The sequence below is a fragment of the Notolepis coatsorum genome (genome assembly GCF_963971535.1).
Source record: "Notolepis coatsorum genome assembly, chromosome: 4".
NCBI lineage: Eukaryota > Metazoa > Chordata > Actinopteri > Aulopiformes > Paralepididae > Notolepis > Notolepis coatsorum.
This window is the reverse complement of record NC_140168.1, coordinates 147858230-147877971: the sequence shown is the minus strand read 5'-3', so window position 1 is coordinate 147877971 and position 19742 is coordinate 147858230. Positions and strand designations below refer to the sequence as shown.

The 19742-nt window shown below is 45.8% G+C and overlaps 2 protein-coding genes across 2 annotated transcripts in view; both read left to right on the top strand.

The window, feature by feature from the left end:
- dnajc1 (DnaJ (Hsp40) homolog, subfamily C, member 1) overlaps nucleotides 1–8913 on the top strand; it is a 48083-nt gene extending 39170 nt beyond the window's left edge. Inside the window, exon 12 of the mRNA XM_084312644.1 lies at nucleotides 7277–8913. Within this exon, the coding sequence (XP_084168770.1) occupies nucleotides 7277–7345 (69 nt within the window). The 3' untranslated portion in view covers nucleotides 7346–8913. The remainder of the gene's footprint in view (nucleotides 1–7276) is intronic.
- Nucleotides 8914–17118: 8205 nt separating this feature from the next.
- Nucleotides 17119–19742, top strand: part of LOC311226727 (LIM zinc-binding domain-containing Nebulette-like) — a gene marked incomplete at both ends in the record, with an annotated part of 44704 nt that continues 42080 nt past the window's right edge. The window contains one exon of the mRNA XM_084312137.1: nucleotides 17119–17187. Coding sequence (XP_084168263.1) covers nucleotides 17119–17187 — 69 coding nt within the window. The remainder of the gene's footprint in view (nucleotides 17188–19742) is intronic.

Genomic DNA, 19742 nt, shown 5'->3' with positions numbered 1-19742 from the left:
TAAGCCGGCTACTAAAAAGAAAAACCACCGTGGTTTTCTCAGACGAAAAGGATGAGCGCCACCACCCAACAAAAGAACGTTTCGAGTGGACGTTTGAAGATAGCGGTGTTTCAAGAGACTGGCTAGGCTACTGCAGGCTGTAGTGGTGAGTTAACTTGTTCCGTGTGCCGCAACTATGTCAAAAAGAAAAACAGAAACAACACATTTGTCATTGTCGTGTTAACAGTTACTTCACAGTACAAATACGTGAGTCCCCTGTTGTGGTTGTGAGTCACCTTTATTAGCTTAACTCCGTAGCAACATCACACAGGTGACCGTCTCCTCCCCACCGTATATTCTCTCCCCACCGTATGTATCTTTTTTCTACCACCCCCTCCTCCTAATGTACAGTCTCCTCCCCATCATAATGTATATATTCTCCGTTAGGATCTATGGGTAACATTGATTACTGTATATTTGCATATCATATATGTCACAAATGTAACATTACTATATACCTGTAGTATGTCCCTACTATGCCATAAATGTCATGATGTCAATGTTGTGTAATGTCATAAATGTCACTATGAATTGAAAATGGGGGACCCTGATGATGTAAACAAGATTAAAGTCTTTCTCTGGTCTGCATCCCCTTAACAATTGTGTGTATTGAGCCGTACTGTATTGTACCCATTCTGCAATCTGTTAAATATTGATTGATTGATTGAACATTTTATTAACAGATTGCAGAATGGGTACAATTCAACATTCACACGCACAATATACGCTTACCTAGGATTTGACTTGATTCAACAACAAAGCAGTCGGGGCAAGCCGAAAATGGTGGAAAGTGTGGTTATTTGAAGTTTGGATTTCTTTTTTCACAACTGAGGTAGGTAGATTAAATTTTTAGAGACTAAACTACAGAAAAAAGGTACCGTTGGGTACCGGTATCAATTCACGGGTACCGGTACCGTATCGGTTCAAATGTGAACGGTACCCATCCCTACTGAACACACAACTGCAGGGCAAGGGCATTTTTGCTCATGAAATGCATAGCCATGTGAAAGCCTTCATGACAAAGTTGCAATTAATTTCAAGGCAACTAGGCAGCAACAATCTCAAACACATGAAAACCCTGAAAGAAGTCAAACCATCAGCTGATCACTGGCACAGGTACTCATCCATGTTGGGAGCACTGCATGATGAATTTTCAAGGCGTTTTCAAGATTTCAAAAAGGTTGAGGATGAAATGCAGCTGGTTTCCTCTCCCTTTACCTGCAGTGTTGATAGTGCACCCACTGATGTTCAGCTTGAACTCATTGACCTGCAGTCTGATTCACTACTGAAAGAGCACTTTAAGTCAGCATCACTGCTAGAGTTTTACTCTGCTCTCAAGGAGGAGAACTTTCCAAACATGAGGAGACATGCTCAGAAGATGTTGGTTCTCTTTGGATCCACCTATATGTGAACAGACATTCTCAGTCATGACGTTTACCAAGTCCAGGTACAGATCCTCTCTCACTGATGAACATCTGGCAGCTGTGCTTCACATCTCCACCTCAGACATGCAACCTGACTTTGATGGACTTGTTAAAGCTCAACAGAGACTGAATTTATCACACTGAATGAAAAAAAAAAAAGAAAAAAAGCTGAAGAACACTAAAATGTGGAAATATAACAAGTGAAATGGGACACTTGATCTTTTTTTTTTCTTTTTTTTGCACAGTTCTGAAAACATTAAATGTTTAATATAGGCATGTAAAGTAAAAAAGGCTACTGGGACACTTTTCTTTACACGGTTCAGTGACATGTCATGACATGCCGCGTCCTAAAAGTCTGTGCCGACCAACTGGCCCCGGTATTCACTGACATCTTCAACCTGTCCTTGGAACAGGCTGTCATCCCCACCTGTCTGAAGAAGTCCACCATCATCCCTGTACCCAAAAAATCTACGCCCGCTTGCCTCAACGACTACCGCCCTGTAGCCCTCACCTCCATAGCCATGAAGTGCTTTGAGAAGCTAGTGAAGGGCTACATCTGTTCCTCCCTCCCCATCAACCTGGACCCTCTGCAATTTGCATATCGCCCCAACAGGTCCACGGAGGACGCCATAGCCCATGTGCTGCACACAGCAGCATCACACCTGGACAAGAGGCAGGGGAACTATGTGAGAATGCTGTTCATCGACTACAGCTCAGCATTCAACACCATAGTCCCCTCCAAACTCATAGCCAAGCTCAGGGACCTGGGCTTGAACTATGACCTCTGCCAGTGGGTCTTGGACTTCCTGACGGGCAGACCCCAGGTGGTAAGAGCAGGCAACTGCACCTCCTCATCCATCACGCTCAACATAGGGGCCCCCCAGGGCTGTGTTCTGAGCCCCCTCCTCTACTCCCTGTACACACATGACTGCGTAGCACAGCGGAACAACAACACCATCAAATTTGCTGATGACACAGTAGTGGTGGGCCTGATCTCTGCCAACGACGAAAGGGCCTACCTGGAAGAGGTAGAGAACCTGTCACAGTGGTGTCAGGAGAACTGCCTCTCCCTGAACGTCAGCAAAACAAAAGAGATGATTGTGGACTTCAGGAGGTCGGGGGTCAAGGACTACAGCCCCCTCAGCATCGACGGGGCACCGGTTGAGAGAGTGAACAGTTTCAAGTACCTCGGAGCCCACATATCCGAGGATTTGACATGGACCACACACATTGACAGTGTTGTGAAGAAGGCACGACAACGCCTCTACTTCCTCAGGCGCCTAAGGAAGTTCCAAGTCAGTCAGAAGATCCTTAGGAACTTCTACTCATGTACAATAGAGAGCATCCTGACTGGCAACATCACCTCCTGGTTTGGGAATAGCACTGCACAAGACCGTAGCAGACTACAAAGAGTGACACGTTCAGCCGAACGCACAATTGGAGGGGGGCTTCCCACCCTCCAGAACATTTACAACAAGCGGTGCAAGGGGAAGGCTAAGAGAATTATTAAGGACTCGAGCCACCCGAACAACTGCCTCTTTGAACTGCTGCGGGCAGGCAAGCGATACCGGAGTCTTAAGGCGAGCACAGAAAGACTCAGAAGAAGAAGAAGCTATCCCCAGGCCATCAGGCTGCTAAACGAACAATAAACACTATGCAACAACCATCAAATGCACACAGCACACACACCCACACGCACACACTCACTTAAACAAACGACACACTGCAGCACCCACTCTCCACACTTTAGATCACACAAACACACTTTATATTTATTGATAAAGGATTTGCACTACAACTCATACACCTACTGTAAATTGTACCTAAATTGCACCTCATCCTATTTCTGCCTTGCACTATATAGTATTGTATATTAGTACACTACACAGTATTGTATATTATATGGTAACTCAGTTACGTCTACTCTGCATCGAACATTGTACATATGTCTATACTGAACACTGTGACCTAATTATTTTACTTCTAATTTACATGCTATACTATGTTATTTTATTTCATTCTTATCTTGTCTTGCACAGTCTCTGGAGCGTAACAGTAAGAAGCATTTTGTATAAAAGTATTCTGTACTTCTGTATGACAACTATTAAAGAAACTTGAAACTATTTTGGTTATAAGATGATGTGCTGTCTTTAGAAAGCTAAGAAAATCCTTGTTTCAATAGTATATGAAACTCAAAATAATAACTTTGTATAGCACTTTTTCATACATGCCCTTTGTTATTAATGTTTCACATTTTGTTTATCATTTTGGAAATAAATTCTATTTAGAAATTCTAAATTCTATTTCATTGAAGCATAGACGGTAACGGTATATATCACGGTATCAGTGTTTCTGTTAGAATAATTTTTTTTGCCTGATAGGCAGGCTATATAAAGAATGACATCCTCAAGGCATGTAGATTTATAATATTTTAACTTAACACTTTGACTGCCATGAAACGTCTTTTCACGTCATTGCTGGCCATGCTCAAGTTGCCGGGGGACGCTGTACAGCGTCCTTATATCAATATTTCAAAAATCTGCGATCGGATTCATTATGTCCCCTCCGCTGGCCTGAGATCCACCAGCAGGACCCACTGAGCTCTCTGGCGGTTCAGGAGCGCCATCTGGTGGCCGATCGGCGCAATCGCCAAACAGGATGTTGAATAGAGGTTGTCCTAGACGACCGTAGTACTTCCGGCGCTCGCTATAGGTCCCGCGACTCTGGCTCGTCACACTACACAGTGATCGATTGCCAATAACTCGATAAACAACATGATTTGGACGTATATACCATTATACAAGCTGGAGATGGACCGGGTAAATTTACATCCCATAATGATAAGATTTCAACTCGACGATGATCGCCCAACGGCGCGCGGAGACTGGGGTGAGTTTCAGCGTGTAACGTTACCGTCTTCGATACTAACTGCTATTATCAACATTTGACCCACATTAGATGATTGGTATAACGCTGCCCACGGAATTATTAACGCCCCCTAGCCCATCCGGTCAACATCAGATGACGTGTAGTAACTTCTAGAAGTACGTCTAGTTGGAATTTTTTATATCGCGCTGATTGCCATAAAACTGTATTGCATCATCAATATAATGCATTTGGGGCTATAGATCACGTTCTGGAGAAAGCTGCAGAAAGAGATGAAAACATACTTATACATTAGACCATACTTTACTATGAATATGTGAATGAAAAAGTTTAACGTTGCTACACAATGAACAATACATATAGGACTTTGAATGGGCCCTAATAATGGCAATGTAGCAATAGAATTTAAAAAGTTATAGCCATGCAAAGAAGGGGTACTTCTCTATAGACAAATAGAGCCGGCAACCTATGGTATATCATTAATTTAACCCAAGGCAACCAAAGTGTTAAAACTAGGCTACTTTTGCGTATAAAGTCATTATATTCCAAATAAAATAAGTCCTGAGTCGAGACTCCTGCTCCCATTGCAAACAGCGGGCTGGATTTTGCTAGAAGCATATGTAGCTGCAGAGGCGCAGAGCCAGGGGCTCTTTCAGGTCTGGTGGCAATTCAGCCGTTGGGTGGGGGGGGCGCTGTTGAGCGGGCCTGTGACCAGACCTAAAAGCGCCCATGGTTCTGCGGCTCTGCACCTGCATGCTATTCGCAAATCCACTGCTGCTGCCGTCCTCCGGCTGCAGCCGTCGTTATCATAACACTACACGCATATCATAATGTTTACAGCAAACTGTAGTTGATCACCAGGTATGTTTTTATTAACGTAGAATAATTCATATAAGAAAAACGATAGGGACATCTCTTACCTTTCTCCACTGGTTAAAAATGCCAGGAACTGAAATTGAAACTTGCTGTGCGCTGCGGTGATATGTGTTTATTATGAAATGACAATTGCGTGTTGACACGCCCACTGCGCGAAGCCTCCTAAATAACTTTTTCCAGTTTGCACATATTTATTATCTGACTAATTCTATCTATTTTTAGGGGCAAATGCGATTGAAATAGTCGCGCTGTGGTTACATGACGTCATTGCTATTTTAGAGCTGCTCTACCGGTTACACGGTATAGTCAAAATCCATACCGTAGAGCAAATTAATACCGTTTATACCGTATACCCCTAATGTACAGCACATTCAAAAACATCTTCATTCTGAACCAAGTTCAGTACATTATTACACACATAATCCTTAGAATGATTGTATCTTGTAGCTTGTGCTCACTTTATCCCTCAATAAATTGTTTCTCATTTGAAGTGAGGAAAAGAATAATCTCCCAAGTACTACCTCTCATTGTATTATATAACTCCATCTGACTGGAACAACCTTCCTCTTTCTCTCATATCTGTTACCTCTCTTGGCCGCTTCAAGCTACAGTAACTATCTGTATGTAATGTTTTACGTTTGTGCATAGGACCCCCTCTAAAATGAGGTGCATCTTTATCAAACCAAAACATCAATTTGAGGCCGCGCACAGCTTTGTTTGTAATGTTTTGAGCAGAATCTTAATGCTGGTCGGATCTATGCATGTTTAGTAGCTGCTATTCAGTCACCCTGCTCTACTGAACCACCGTCAGCATGCACTTCAACCTCTCTGTTTATTGTGCCATCAATCATTGGAATAACTGCCCACTGAACATAAGTAAATTGAATAGTAAAGTGTCTTCTGTTGTCTTTCTATGTGGACCCCAGGAAGACTAGCTCGCCACTTAGGTGACAGCTAATGGGGATCCTTTTAAACAATAAACAATGACTTGCTGCCATAGTGAAGCATCTCTTTATATCAGTTTATAAACCAAATATACATTGAAAAACTCTCCGATTCCCCCCCTTTGATTTTATTCACCCCTCAGAATCATAAATCAGTATTTGATTTTTCAATTAATTATACCCAAAAATAGGCCCCCTCCGTCTGCTCCCATTATATTACATTAATTAATGTACCTTGCGCCGCAGTACCACGTACAAAATGTTAATAAAGTGTGAGGAAAAAACTGGAAACGTAATAAATAAAAAGGCAGTGAAACCATAATCAAATAAAGACCAAATTATATACTATCTCTATTGGAATGGAGACTTCAGCACAGGATAAACTAGGGATGGGCAAAAATAATCCAGATCGATTGATCACATGATTTACTCGAGTACTCGTGGAGGAAAACGCTGTACAAAATAAACGTATTTTCCGGTGTTTTAGCCTTTTATTTTGAAGCCCACCGACCGGACCGGAAGTATTGTGTGATTATCCTATGCGCGGACAACTTGTCTCGTCCGGTTCTGTGTTTTTGAGCTAATGATAAAACAAATGTTGAGATTGTTGGTGAACAACTAACTTTAGGTTAGTTTTAACGTTAGCTATTAACGTTAGATGCAGCTACTACAGGCAATCAACGATGAGGAGGAAGCGTCAAATCCGTATATACTAGAATAGTAAGCCCTGTGGTGCGTAGGCACGACTCGAAACGACCTGTTATAATAAATTAATTCATGTTTAACTTGTCCCCGTGTCCAGTCCTTTGACCAGCCCCACCCGTTCATTGTAAACAATGATGCATGTAATTGTATTAACGCTATTCTGTGTTGTAGCTATGCTATACGTTGTATTTAGTTTGTTAGCTATTTAGCTAATGTTGTTAGCATTGAATGCGCATCAGCGAACGCTAGATCTTTAATCTTTATTTAGCAGTCCAGTTCCTCCGGCAGTAGCGAGGGTAGGTCTTTAAAGCTGTCCACCCCTGCCCCCCAGAAAATTCCACAGTTCATCTTTAATAACTAATGGTAATTAAGAATTATTTTGTCTTGTTTTTCTTTTTACAGGAAGAATGTATGATCCGTTACAAACTTTTAGCAGAACTGGTGCAGAAGAGGAAGCAAGCAAAGAGCTGAATGTCCCACCGTCTCAATATCACTGTCGAATGGAAGGAGCCCCAACCAGAGTCCTCACATCTGAACAGCCATATCACTGATGAATCATCATATGAATGGAATGTGTGTCAAAGCATATAGTATTTTTTTAATGTTATTATGTTATTTTATTGTGGGCTTTGAAACACACAGCCCCAGGTGTTCAGGTGGGGTGGGACAGGAAGCTGTAAACCCTCCCTGTGTAGTTTGTTGTTCATCCCCACAGTCGTCTACTAAGGCCTCGCGACTGGAACTGTTGTGAATCAATGCTCATCATCGGTCATCTCTTCATGAGATAGAAATTGCTCTTAATGAGATGCTGTGGCTTCAGAAGAGACTTGAGCAGCAGGTGAACTAGAACAGTGTTTCTCAAACTGTGGGCCGGGGCCCAGCGGCTGTTCGCTGGATGCTGCCGTCCCTGGTCCTCATCTGACCTGCTGGAATATAAGCTGTTTTTGTTTTAACCCTTTCACTACCACACTACCAAAGGGTTAACCCTTTCAAAACCACACCACAGAAGGTTAACCATTTCACTACCGCACTACAGACGGTTAACCAGAAGTGCTCTTTAGGTCACAACCCTCACAGATTATGATGATGTTCTCTTTGGCAATCAAAATGTATTAGTGGATGAGAGAGTATGTGTAGGTACCGTATAGCATTAGCTGAGCCTTCCCTTTTGAAGGTGGCCATATTACAGTTTGATGAAAGTTAAAAGTTTGAGAAGTACTTAACCCTGTCACTACCACACTACAGAAGGTTAACCCTTTCACTACCACACTGGTACCACTGTGTGGTAGTGAAAGGGTTAACCTTCTGTAGTGTGGTTGTGAAAGGGTCAACCCAGGGTTCGCACAAGGTCCTTGAAGTGCTTTCTTTTTACAAAAAAAGTCTAGGCCTGGAATTCCTTAAACAGCCCATTTTTAACAAGGTGCTTAAAAAGTCCTTCAAATCAACTCAACCACACACATGGATGAAAGTTGTTCATCCATGATCAAATTGTTCTGAATCAAGAAATCGTTTCTTTTGTTCTGTTTTAATAAAATCTGACTTGTGCGCTCCAACTGCTTTTCCTCATTTCTCTGTGTGATGCGCAGCTTGCTCTAGCTGGCAAGCAGGCCAGGAAGATGCTTAAATGTTTTTAAAGCATTTAAAAGTTAATTGTAACCTTCGAGTGACATCCTTGAAAATTCAAAATAGTACTTGGAAAAGTACTTAAGTCATGTGGCGGTGAGAGGGTTAACCTTCTGTATTGCCGTGGTGAAAGGGTTAACCCTTTGGTAGTGTGGCGGTGAGAGGGTTAACCGGTGGAGCAGACGTGCTGAAGCTGTGACCCAGTACATCATGTGCCTTAGGCTCGGCCCAAAGCATGCAGCCGCCTCCCCTCCACACCGAGGAAGGTGGCGCTTATTCAAAAGATACTTTTAATGCCTTTGTACTATAGAGACGTGTGTTTAAACTTTCTGCTTGCCTATGTCATCTACAAATCACTTCCGTTACAACTATAAAGTGTGTTTCAAAATGATGAAATAAAATGGTTTTATTTATTTCCTTGATTGCGGTCTTTGAAATTATGTTCCCTGTGTTGTTTTGCTCTACAGTATAATGCTGTATGTTATCAGAGAGCGTGTTTTAGTTGTACCTGGTCGCATTAGTTGTATTATAAGGTGCTGCAGTCATGTGGCCCATCCCATAATACTAATACTATTGTTGTTTTTTGTTTGAGAGCCTTTTGCTTTCATTCTATTGCCCTCATTAGTTGAAAGTCCAGTCAGTCTGTTTTGCATTGAAACGTGACACTAAAACAAGGAAAACTTGGCAATAGAAATTCTGAAAAGCGATGCCAGGAGAAGGGTCTTCCTGGGTGTATTAAGAGAACAGTCTTCCTGGGTGTAACAAGAGAACAGTCTTCCTGGGTGTAACAAGAGAACAGTCTTCCTGGGTGTAACAAGAGAACAGTTCCTGGGTGTATTAAGAGAGCAGTCTTCCTGGGTGTAACAAGAGAACAGTCTTCCTGGGTGTATTAAGAGAACAGTCTTCCTGGGTGTAACAAGAGAACAGTCTTCCTGGGTGTATTAAGAGAACAGTCTTCCTGGGTGCAGTGCATGTGAGCGGATCGGAGCGTGAGCGGGGCGCGGAGCGGCCGGTTTTGACGTGAGCGAGGAGTGGGTTTTAAAATGAGTCGGCGCGACGTCCGGAGCGAGAGTTCTCCTCCGCTCCAATCCACTCCGGGCCGCTCACAGTGGTTTAACACTGATGTAATATATACATGCAGTACAATGCCAAAGCAACAGATGGCGATGTACAAACATGAAGGCCATTTTCAACCAATGAGAAGGGTGAACCTGTGATAGGCTGTTCGTTCAGGCTTTGTCACTGTAGAGACGCCCACACTCACTCCAGTTAGAAAAAGTATATCGACGCCATTGTTGTTGACGTTAGCTTACATGCTAACGTTAATGGCAGCGACCATAGCATTGTGGCTCGGCTAGCCTATCATCGCTTAATAGAGATAGTGAATGGATAAACAACGTTATTTAACATTGCAGAATGGCTACAATTACAATGCGGCTCAATACAAACAATTGTTAAGGGGCCCAGGGGGTGTAGACTGTTGTAGTTTGAGCTCATTTACACCATGCTCCAAAAAAAGAAGAAAAAAAACTGCCGAGCGATGGGGAGCGGGGAGCGCTCGATTCAAGGTGAGCGGGGAGCGAGCGGAGAGCGACTTGGGGGCGGGGTCAACATGAGTGATTAGCGGAGCGGACCAAGCTTTAAAGAGCGAAGAGCGGATTTCTCGGCCGCGCCGATCCGCTCACGTGGCCTGCCTGGGTGTAACAAGAGAACAGTCTTCCTGGGTGTAACGAGAACGGTCTTCCTGGGTGTAACAAGAGAACGGTCTTCCTGGGTGTAACAAGAGAACAGTCTACCTGGGTGTAACAAGAGAACAGTCTTCCTGGGTGTAACAAGAGAATGTTAGGTTATGACTATAACCAAGTTCTGTTAACACTAGTGGACGCTCTGCGTCTCTATGCATATATCTCGCTTCAGCATATATACACTGAATACATTTCAAAATGTACCTTTAAATGCCAGTATTCATCTGGCCACACCCCCATCCGCTTACCTATATAAGCAGGGGTGGTGCCACACACTCATCTCCTTCCCAACAAATTTCACCACAATGAAAAATCAAGGGCCGCAGCGGCGTCTAGACGCAGAGCGTCCACTAGTGTTAACAGAACTTGGTTATAGTCATAACCTAACGTTCTGTATCACTCTAGCTCCCGCTCTGCGTCTCTATGCATAATAGGAGCTGAGCGGGAGCTAGAAGCTCGACAAATACACCCCGCTGAGGCCCCCCACAGCCATCAGATCAGGGAGGGCCGAGCCCCCCCGACCCACCCTAATGGAGGGCACCCCCCCTATTGGTGGCTTCACGGGAGGGCGACGGACCCGACCGTGCGAAGAGGCACTCAAGCAACTCAACGCACAGGGTGAGCAGACCGTGGCTTGACCCCACGACTACACACACGCACAACCCGCATGCCACCCGGGAACGAATGGAGGAAACAACCTCGTTACTGCCCCCAGAATCACGGGGTCAAGGGCAAACCCAACCCCCTGGCAAGGCCGTAGCAGCGGAGCGCGAAGGAAGACCCAGACCCACCAAAGGGACTGGACCCCCTGGAACGGGGGCCCGGAGAAGTCCATGATCTCAGCATCAAGACCCCACCAGGTGGGCACTTAGTGACCCCGCCCCCCACATCGCCAGCGTATTCGGACAAAGGCCCCTCAGCCGAGCGGGCCCTGTCCCCCCAATAGTACACCGCCTGGCACACTGACCCTGCAGAACAGGCAGTCAGCATGGCCGTAAGCACACAAAAAAGGTTAACCAACGGAAGCAGGCAGCGCACCGGGGAAAAACCAGGCAACAGGCTGTTAACCCTAGCCTGGAGACTGCGGACGAGACAGGCGCCAGAGGGGACAGCTGAACACAGCCGCGCCGGCGGAAGGGGCGTATGCGGGCGTTGTTGCATGACCAAGCCTCCATTTAAAAACCCCCACCCAGAGGGGTTGAGGCAGAGAAGGCTGACATGATTGGCAGACGTCATGAACATGCAGGGGCACCCTCAACCGGTGAACCCGGGAGTTGACACTGCTCCAACACACCAGGGAATCAACCACCTTGGTGTTACCCAATGCGGTGGTTGTTCCTATAACCCCTCAAGAAAAAACTCAAACACACCTGCGGGTATACACCGGCTATACCGCAGTACAAGTGTTTCAGTTTTCAAAAAAGGGTTAACCCAGGCCTACGGGTCGACGAAACATTACTTCGGACCGGGCCTGGCGATACGGGAAGCACAGGGTCACCAGAGGAGGTTAAAGACCACCCCAACAGGCCCCTCTTCGCCATGCGTGAGAGAAGAGCGAAAAAGAATGGAGAACCAGCCCCAAGCACACCGTACTAGGTATTCCCAGGCGGTCTCCCAACCAAGTACTAACCAGGACCAACCTGTGTAGCGGCCGAGATCCGACGAGATCGAGCGTGTACAGGTTGGCAGGGCCGTAAGCCATTACGACAGTGCTGAGTAAAAAATTTACCCAACCAGGGTCTCCATAGCGCTTAACCCTGTGACACCCGGACCGACCTGGCATTTTTCCCCCTGAAAAAAGCCCAAGTCCCTCAGGGTACCAGAACAGCAGATCTGCATCCCCGGCGGACAACGGGTTCAACTGATCCGGACCAGCGTGACCAGAACCAGTCCCGTGCCCTAACCACGCCGACATGCCTACTCCAGGAGAAAGGGCAGATATGCGTGTTGATCTTAACATGAAAAGAAGGCGCCACCCAGACGTTCGGGCGAACCGCGCCCGGTGGCCCACCCCCAGGGCGTGAGACCCCTCTACATATGTTCAGATCCATTCTGTCATCATCCCCCAGACATGAACGAGAATCCGTCGATAACCAACCCAGGTCGTGGGATGTGGTCGTCGGAAGAGGAAAAACCTCCATCCCAGTTGCTTTATAAAAACGCCGTTTTAACCTCAAGCAACCAAGGCGTGCCAGTCAGTCGCCTGTTTACAGCGAGCTAGCACTATACGTGCGTCGGGACACACCCACATCAATGAACAGGCTATTTAGACCTGTCATTGAATCCCCAAGGCGCCCAGGGGAACGACAAGAGGGGTGTGACACTTCCTAACTCCAACTTCTTTTTTTTAATAGAAAAGAAGGAAGCACCAACAGTATGTATCCCAGTCTACACAGCCGGGGGTAAAAAAAATTCATATTTTTACATCCCACCACCCTCCCATAGGAAGGAGACGGGAATCCCCAGAGAGACTTCCCACGTGAGCTGTACAGATTGAAAAGAATATATTGCACCTTGAGCCATGTAAAAAATTGGTTTTAGGGCTCTCCGGGGAAGAGGCACTGAACCCATACACACTCAATAATCGAATTGAATCGAATACATACACAATAGAATAGGACACCTTCTAGAGGGTCCACTCACCTTGACAATCTGAGGAGGAGGCTCTGTACTCTGAAGGAGGCTCCCTCACATGGAAGGAGGAGTCCGAACTCACAGAAGGCCCGAATAGGCGTTTGGTGAGGAGGAGCCCTGACCACCCCCCGAAAACAGATCCATCACATGGACCTGAACAGCACACGGAAGTCCTACCAACAGAGACGCGCACGGTGACGTACTCTATGGCGGGGGAATTTCTGCGGTGCACACGCTCAATATTCCAGGCCGTGGGACCAGGAAACTCCCTCCCCCCCCCCTCACCCCGTAACGTGCCGAACCGCAACGTGACAGGAACCTTGAAGGACAGGGGGTGTACCCCTGACCAACAGAAAAAAGGAGGAGAGGAAAGGTTACCAGTTCACCCCTTTACGACCCCACACCCATGATACGATGTAATGACAAAAAGAGAGTATGACACAGTCATAGTCAGCTCTATGAAGCGTTTGACAGCTTCACACAGCGCATGAGCTAACCTGCTATCTGATTTTTACTAAGGAAAAAACACAGAATAGAGAGAGCTCTCTAAGAGCCCCGGTCCAAACTTACACATGTGCTTCTGTGGCCAGTCCAACCCAGTTGTAGGTCACATGACACACACAACCCATCATCACCTACAAAAAATGGCAAAAACACTCTACAGAGGAACGCCGTTTTTCATAATGAGAGAATACATAATTCTCGATTAGTATCGGCCACAGGCCTTGCTAAGCACACACGAAAGCGACCAACAATCTTTTCTTTTAGGAAAATAAAGGTTCTCCAGCAGATTTAGCACAACCTCAGCAATCAAGCTAAGGGTTACATCGTATCCCTACCACACATTGACACAATGTAGTGCAACAACATGTCCACTCTGATAGGAGGATGAAGAAGTCCCCAGGGAACCGGGGGGAAAAACACAATCCTCCTACTTTACCCTTAATACGGCCAGTTAAAACAGGAACACCTGTTAATATGTGAACACACTGTTTATTGTCATTACAGGCTGAGAAAAGAACCATTCTTTACTCATTTGTCACTAAGCATAGCTTCATAGGTTAGTTAACCCCCTTAGTTGTGAGTACACGGTACATATAAACACACATGATGTTTCTCACACAACAACCAGATCATTTTCACATCTGTAACAACAACCCGATTTGCACGGAGAAGCTAATTACCAGTGACAAGACAATTCACACATAACTCGCGTCGTATCCTAAATGTATTGCAGCAACACACGTTTTTGGAAAACATCGTTATTTACAAAACATTTAGAAGGTAAAGCCAGAAGACGTGTATAAGGTCTGGCCAAACCTTGTCCTACCCGGAGCGTAGATCAACGAAGTGCAGTCTCAAGGCCCCGTAGTAAACACAGCAGTCCTGTGTTGCCGACCCGGCCAGCGTCGCCGCTCCAACCCGTCGCTACGGTCCCCTTTGTTGACGCAATCCTTGCCGTCCTGGCTCAGGGCAGGGTCGACGAACATCCCCTGTCAAAGATGACGTCGTAGTCAAGAGTGTAAAACATGTTATAATCAAAGCACGTTCAACAGAGTAGCATTAAGCTAACGGCCGCCCTAACCGTCGGACGCTACCGCCCCCGCCCGCGAGACGCCGAGCGAACGGCGCGCGCGACCAGAGAGTAGGTTCGAATCCCCCCCGCCTCTCCCCGTGAGGGAGAGGAGAGTCGGGAACCGCGGCGGCGCGCGAGGTGCCGGAGCCACCCCGCGCTGGACCTAGGCCGATAGCAGCAAGCTAACGTTCCCCAGCCTAACCTAGTAGGCCACCTAGTGATCACAGCAGGCTAGCGCCGCAGCTAACAGCTGACTGGCTAACAGTAGGCCACCACTAGCACGTAAGCTAAGCAGCTATCACCTGAACGTGTACACAATGATATAACACTCACCCAGACAGGCCGCCGTTCTGAAACCCTCCTCACTTTTTAAGAGAAAAGAGAAACAAGATGTTAACACAGTTTTACAACGGTGATTTTACCACACCCGACGGAGCCAGCACAATACCCAACTGGCCTGTGTAGCTGACTTTGAACACAGATCTTCCGCTATCGAACATCTATGCCCATATCTCCTCGTGAGGGAATACTCTCATTTGGATATGAAAGATGGGGCCTTAACACGGTGACAGAGAGATATCCACTCGTCCAGAAAACACAGGGATCACCAGTGTTAATGGTCGTGGCCCACTAGTTAAAACTATAATGGGCTTCAGATCAAGGTCTTCCGCTGCTGCCCAAGAGGCTGAACCAAAAGACCTTAAACTGGGGCCGGTGTTCGTAAACATTGTCAGTTAGCCCCCATAGCACTAACAGACAAGTGGAGCCGCAAGCAAACAGTACTCACCCAACCTGAAACCCACCGCTTCTCACAACAGCGGCGTGTCCTACAGTTCAGCTGTGTCCTGAAAGGTTTCACCCCAACCAACACAGCAAGGAACTGCAGTTGAGAGGCATGCAGCGGCGTGCTCCCAATACGAAAACCGGTGGAGGATTTTTAGAATGATCACCATCTTCCAGACACTCCAGTGACGAAGACAATATCGCCGTATTTTCTCGAAAATAGTGAGAGAGAAAATAAAGATATGATGTCAACGTATCTCCTTGTTCTTCCTTTCCTCGTAAACATTGTCAACCAATATTTTTCTCCACGTCAAGTGGGCATATGAGCAACACGTTGCTTGTGATGAAATTTGAGAAGGAGATGAGTGTGTGGCACCACCCCTGCTTATATAGGTAAGCGGATGGGGGTGTGGCCAGATGAATACTGGCATTTAAAGGTACATTTTGAAATGTATTCAGTGTATATATGCTGAAGCGAGATATATGCATAGAGACGCAGAGCGGGAGCTAGAGTGATACAGAACAGTCTTCCTGGGTGTAACAAGAGAACAGTCTTCCTGGGTGTAACAAGAGAACAGTCTTCCTGGGTGTAATAAGAGAACAGTTCCTGGGTGTAACAAGAGAACAGTCTTCCTGGGTGTAACAAGAGAACAGTCTTCCTGGGTGTAACAAGAGAACGGTCTACAGAGCTAAACCAACTCTATGCCACTTGCTCCTTGTTCATCTCTAGGCTGACTTGTCTGTCGTATTAGATTTAATTGGTGTTTTTTCAAATCACAAATAATTAACTGCAACCTGAATATTTTGTAAACATTTTCAAACTATGTGAATCCCGTTTTAACGGGAGGAAGGTCCCGTTAAAACCACCCAGACATCCTATAGAAACCATCCACTTTCACTATACTGTAATATAGTGAAATAATTTTCATAATTGGCCCGATTTAGAGAACATTCAAATATAGCTTCATGATAATTATTTAGGGTAGTTATGTTATGTAGTTATAATGCAGCTATTTGTTTTCTTTATTATTTTTTACATTTAGTCATTTAGCTGACACTTTTATCCAAAGCGATTTACATGTTCTAGTCTGCAGGAAGGGTACAACTCTGGCAGCTAAGGGTAAGTAACATTGTTTGTTAAACAGTGTTGAACTTGAGTGATATTAGCATAGTAGGTAATAATATAGCCATGGTAGATTCCTTAGTAGCAGAGTGCATACTAGTAAAAGATGGTACAAGGTTAGTATTTCTTATTTTTTTTTCATTTCAGATATTGATTGAAGAAGTGTGTTTTTAGTTGATGGCAGCAAATTGGGCGTGTTTAGGCCGTCCTGACTGGTGTGAACTTAAGTCCATTCCACCATTGTGGAGCGAGGACAAGTGAACTGAATACAAATTATGATCAGGTGAATATGGGACATTTCAACAGCAACTGTGGGACTTGATAGGTTGGGGACATTAGGTTCCTGTGCACACAAATCCATATTTTTGTGATTTCTTGGTAAACAAGCAGACATACAGGATTTCTTTAATGAATAATAAATGTGCATTAGACCTATTTCTACCTTTGTGCATTATACAAATATTTGAGTGGTAAATCTACACAAAGATTCATACCCCTGGCCCAGAGATGGTACATGTTTTTCGAGGCACAGGACCGGGACGTGTGCATCTCCCCTGGGCGTAGCCTTGATGCCCGTCCAAGTGTTATTAACATGCATGCTGATACACCACCTGTGCACTGAGAACACAGCACTGACGGTCAAACAGAAACCATGCAATACACTGCCAGGCTGAAGCCACACTCATTTGACTGATTTGACTCCTTCGGTAGAAATAAATTTTATGTGACACAGTTTTGATCGTCCGCAGCATTAATTGGTATGAATCCTTTTTGTGCACGTTGTGGAAAGATTGCCTACGCCACAGAGAGGATCAGCTGCCTTGATAAGGTAAGGCATGTATTCATCTTTCATTTCACAATATTGTCACATGTGGTTTGAAGTTGGAGCCCAAATACAGAGTTTGTGACTGTATTCCCAGGTGTTTCTATCAGTGTGTGACTGTAAGACCTCCTGGAAGACCTCCTGCATTGTCCCGGTGCCCAAGAAGGGACGTCCCAGCACCCCCAACGACTACAGGCCAGTCGCTCTGACGTCACACGTCATGAAGACGTTTGAGAGACTGGTCAAGCCCCTGGTGCGTGACTCCCTCGACCCCCTGCAGTTTGCATACCAGGCAAACATCGGGGTGGAGGATGCCATCATCTACATGCTCCACAGAGCGTACACGCACCTGGAGAAGCCGCGCAGCTCTGAGGATTATGTTCTTTGATTTCTCCAGCGCCTTCAACACCATCCAGCCGTCACTGCTAGCGGAGAAGCTCTCTGCGATGCAGCTGGAGCACGGCTTGGTGGCCTGGATCAAGGACTACCTCACTGAGAGGCCACAGTACGTCAGACTAAAGGACAGTCAGTCTGACGTACTGGTGAGCAACACCGGCGCCCCCCAGGGAACTGTGCTGTCACCCTTCCTCTTCACCCTCTACACCTCAGACTTCTGCCGCAACTCCAGCGGGTGCCACCTGCAGAAGTTCTCAGACGACTCCTCCATCGTAAGCTACATCACCGACGATGATGAGGAGGAGTACAGAGCCCTGGTGGAGAGCTTCGTGGGGTGGAGCGACAGCAACCACCTCCAACTCAACACCAGTAAGACCAAGGAGCTGGTGGTGGACTTCCGGAGGGGCAAGAAGAGGCCCCCCCCGATTCCCATCTCCATCCGAGGGGTGGATGTGGAGATGGTGGACTCATACAAGTTCCTTGGGGTACACCTGAACAATAAACTGGACTGGTCGGACAACACAGAGGCCCTCTACAGGAAGGGACAGAGCAGGCTGTTCTTCCTGAGGAGACTCAGGTCCTTCAATGTGTGCAACAAACTGCTGCAGTCTTTTTACCAGTCTGTTGTGGCCAGCATCCTCTTCTATGCTGTGGCATGCTGGGGAGGCTACATCAACTCAAGGGACACCAACAAGCTCAACAAGCTGGTGAGGAAGGCTAGCTCCGTGGTGGGAGTCGAGCTACCTAGACTTGAGGTGATGGTAGAGAGGGGGATGATAAGGAAGCTGGATGCCATCATGGAGAACCCCTACCACCCCCTCTACGACGAGCTAGTCAAGATGAGAAGCTCGTTCAGCCACAGACTCATCCCCCCCCGACACTCAACTAACCGCCTCGGACAGTCCTTCATACCAGCGGCCATCAGGCTCCACAACAGTGGGCAGCGACTAGCAGCCTCCAGGCCCCACAACAGGGGGCAGCGACAGCGACTGCTACCAGACATTGACCTGGGACTTATAGGAACCCAAGGGGGACAAAGTAGACTACCCTGGTACTTTGATTAATGTATACTCAGTAGATAGTAAATTATTATAACACTACCTCATGCATACTGCACCTCATGTGACACTGTGAATAATGTGAATATTCCTTAGCTAGTCAGATAGTAAATTATATTGACCATATTGATCAAATTGTTTACACTGCCTGTGTTGTCTTTTACTACCTGTATACTGTGTTGTTTTACTACCTGTACCCCTCCCCCCTCCCCCCATGCTGCTATGATGCCTGAATTTCCCCAAGGGGATCAATAAAGGAATATCTTATCTTATCCCAGGTGTTTCTATCAGTTTGTGACTGTATTCCCAGGTGTTTCTATCAGTTTGTCACTGTATTCCCAGGTGTTTCTATCAGTTTGTGACTGTATTCCCAGGTGTTTCTATCAGTTTGTGACTGTATTCCCACAGTGTTTCTATCAGTTTGTGACTGTATTCCCAGGTGTTTCTATCAGTGTGTGACTGTATTCCCACAGTGTTTCTATCAGTTTGTGACTGTATTCCCAGGTGTTTCTATCAGTTTGTGACTGTATTCCCAGGTGTTTCTATCAGTGTGTGACTGTATCCCAGGTGTTTCTATCAGTTTGTGACTGTATTCCCAGGTGTTTCTATCAGTTTGTGACTGTATTCCCAGGTGTTTCTATCAGTTTGTGACTGTATTCCCACAGTGTTTCTATCAGTTTGTGACTGTATTCCCAGGTGTTTCTATCAGTGTGTGACTGTATTCCCACAGTGTTTCTATCAGTTTGTGACTGTATTCCCAGGTGTTTCTATCAGTGTGTGACTGTATTCCCAGGTGTTTCTATCAGTTTGTGACTGTATTCCCACAGTGTTTCTATCAGTTTGTGACTGTATTCCCACCGTGTTTCTATCAGTTTGTGACTGTATTCCCAGGTGTTTCTATCAGTTTGTGACTGTATTCCCAGGTGTTTCTATCAGTGTGTGACTGTATTCCCAGGTGTTTCTATCAGTGTGTGACTGTATTCCCAGGTGTTTCTATCAGTTTGTGACTGTATTCCCAGGTGTTTCTATCAGTTTGTGACTGTATTCCCACAGTGTTTCTATCAGTTTGTGACTGTATTCCCATAGTGTTTCTATCAGTGTGTGACT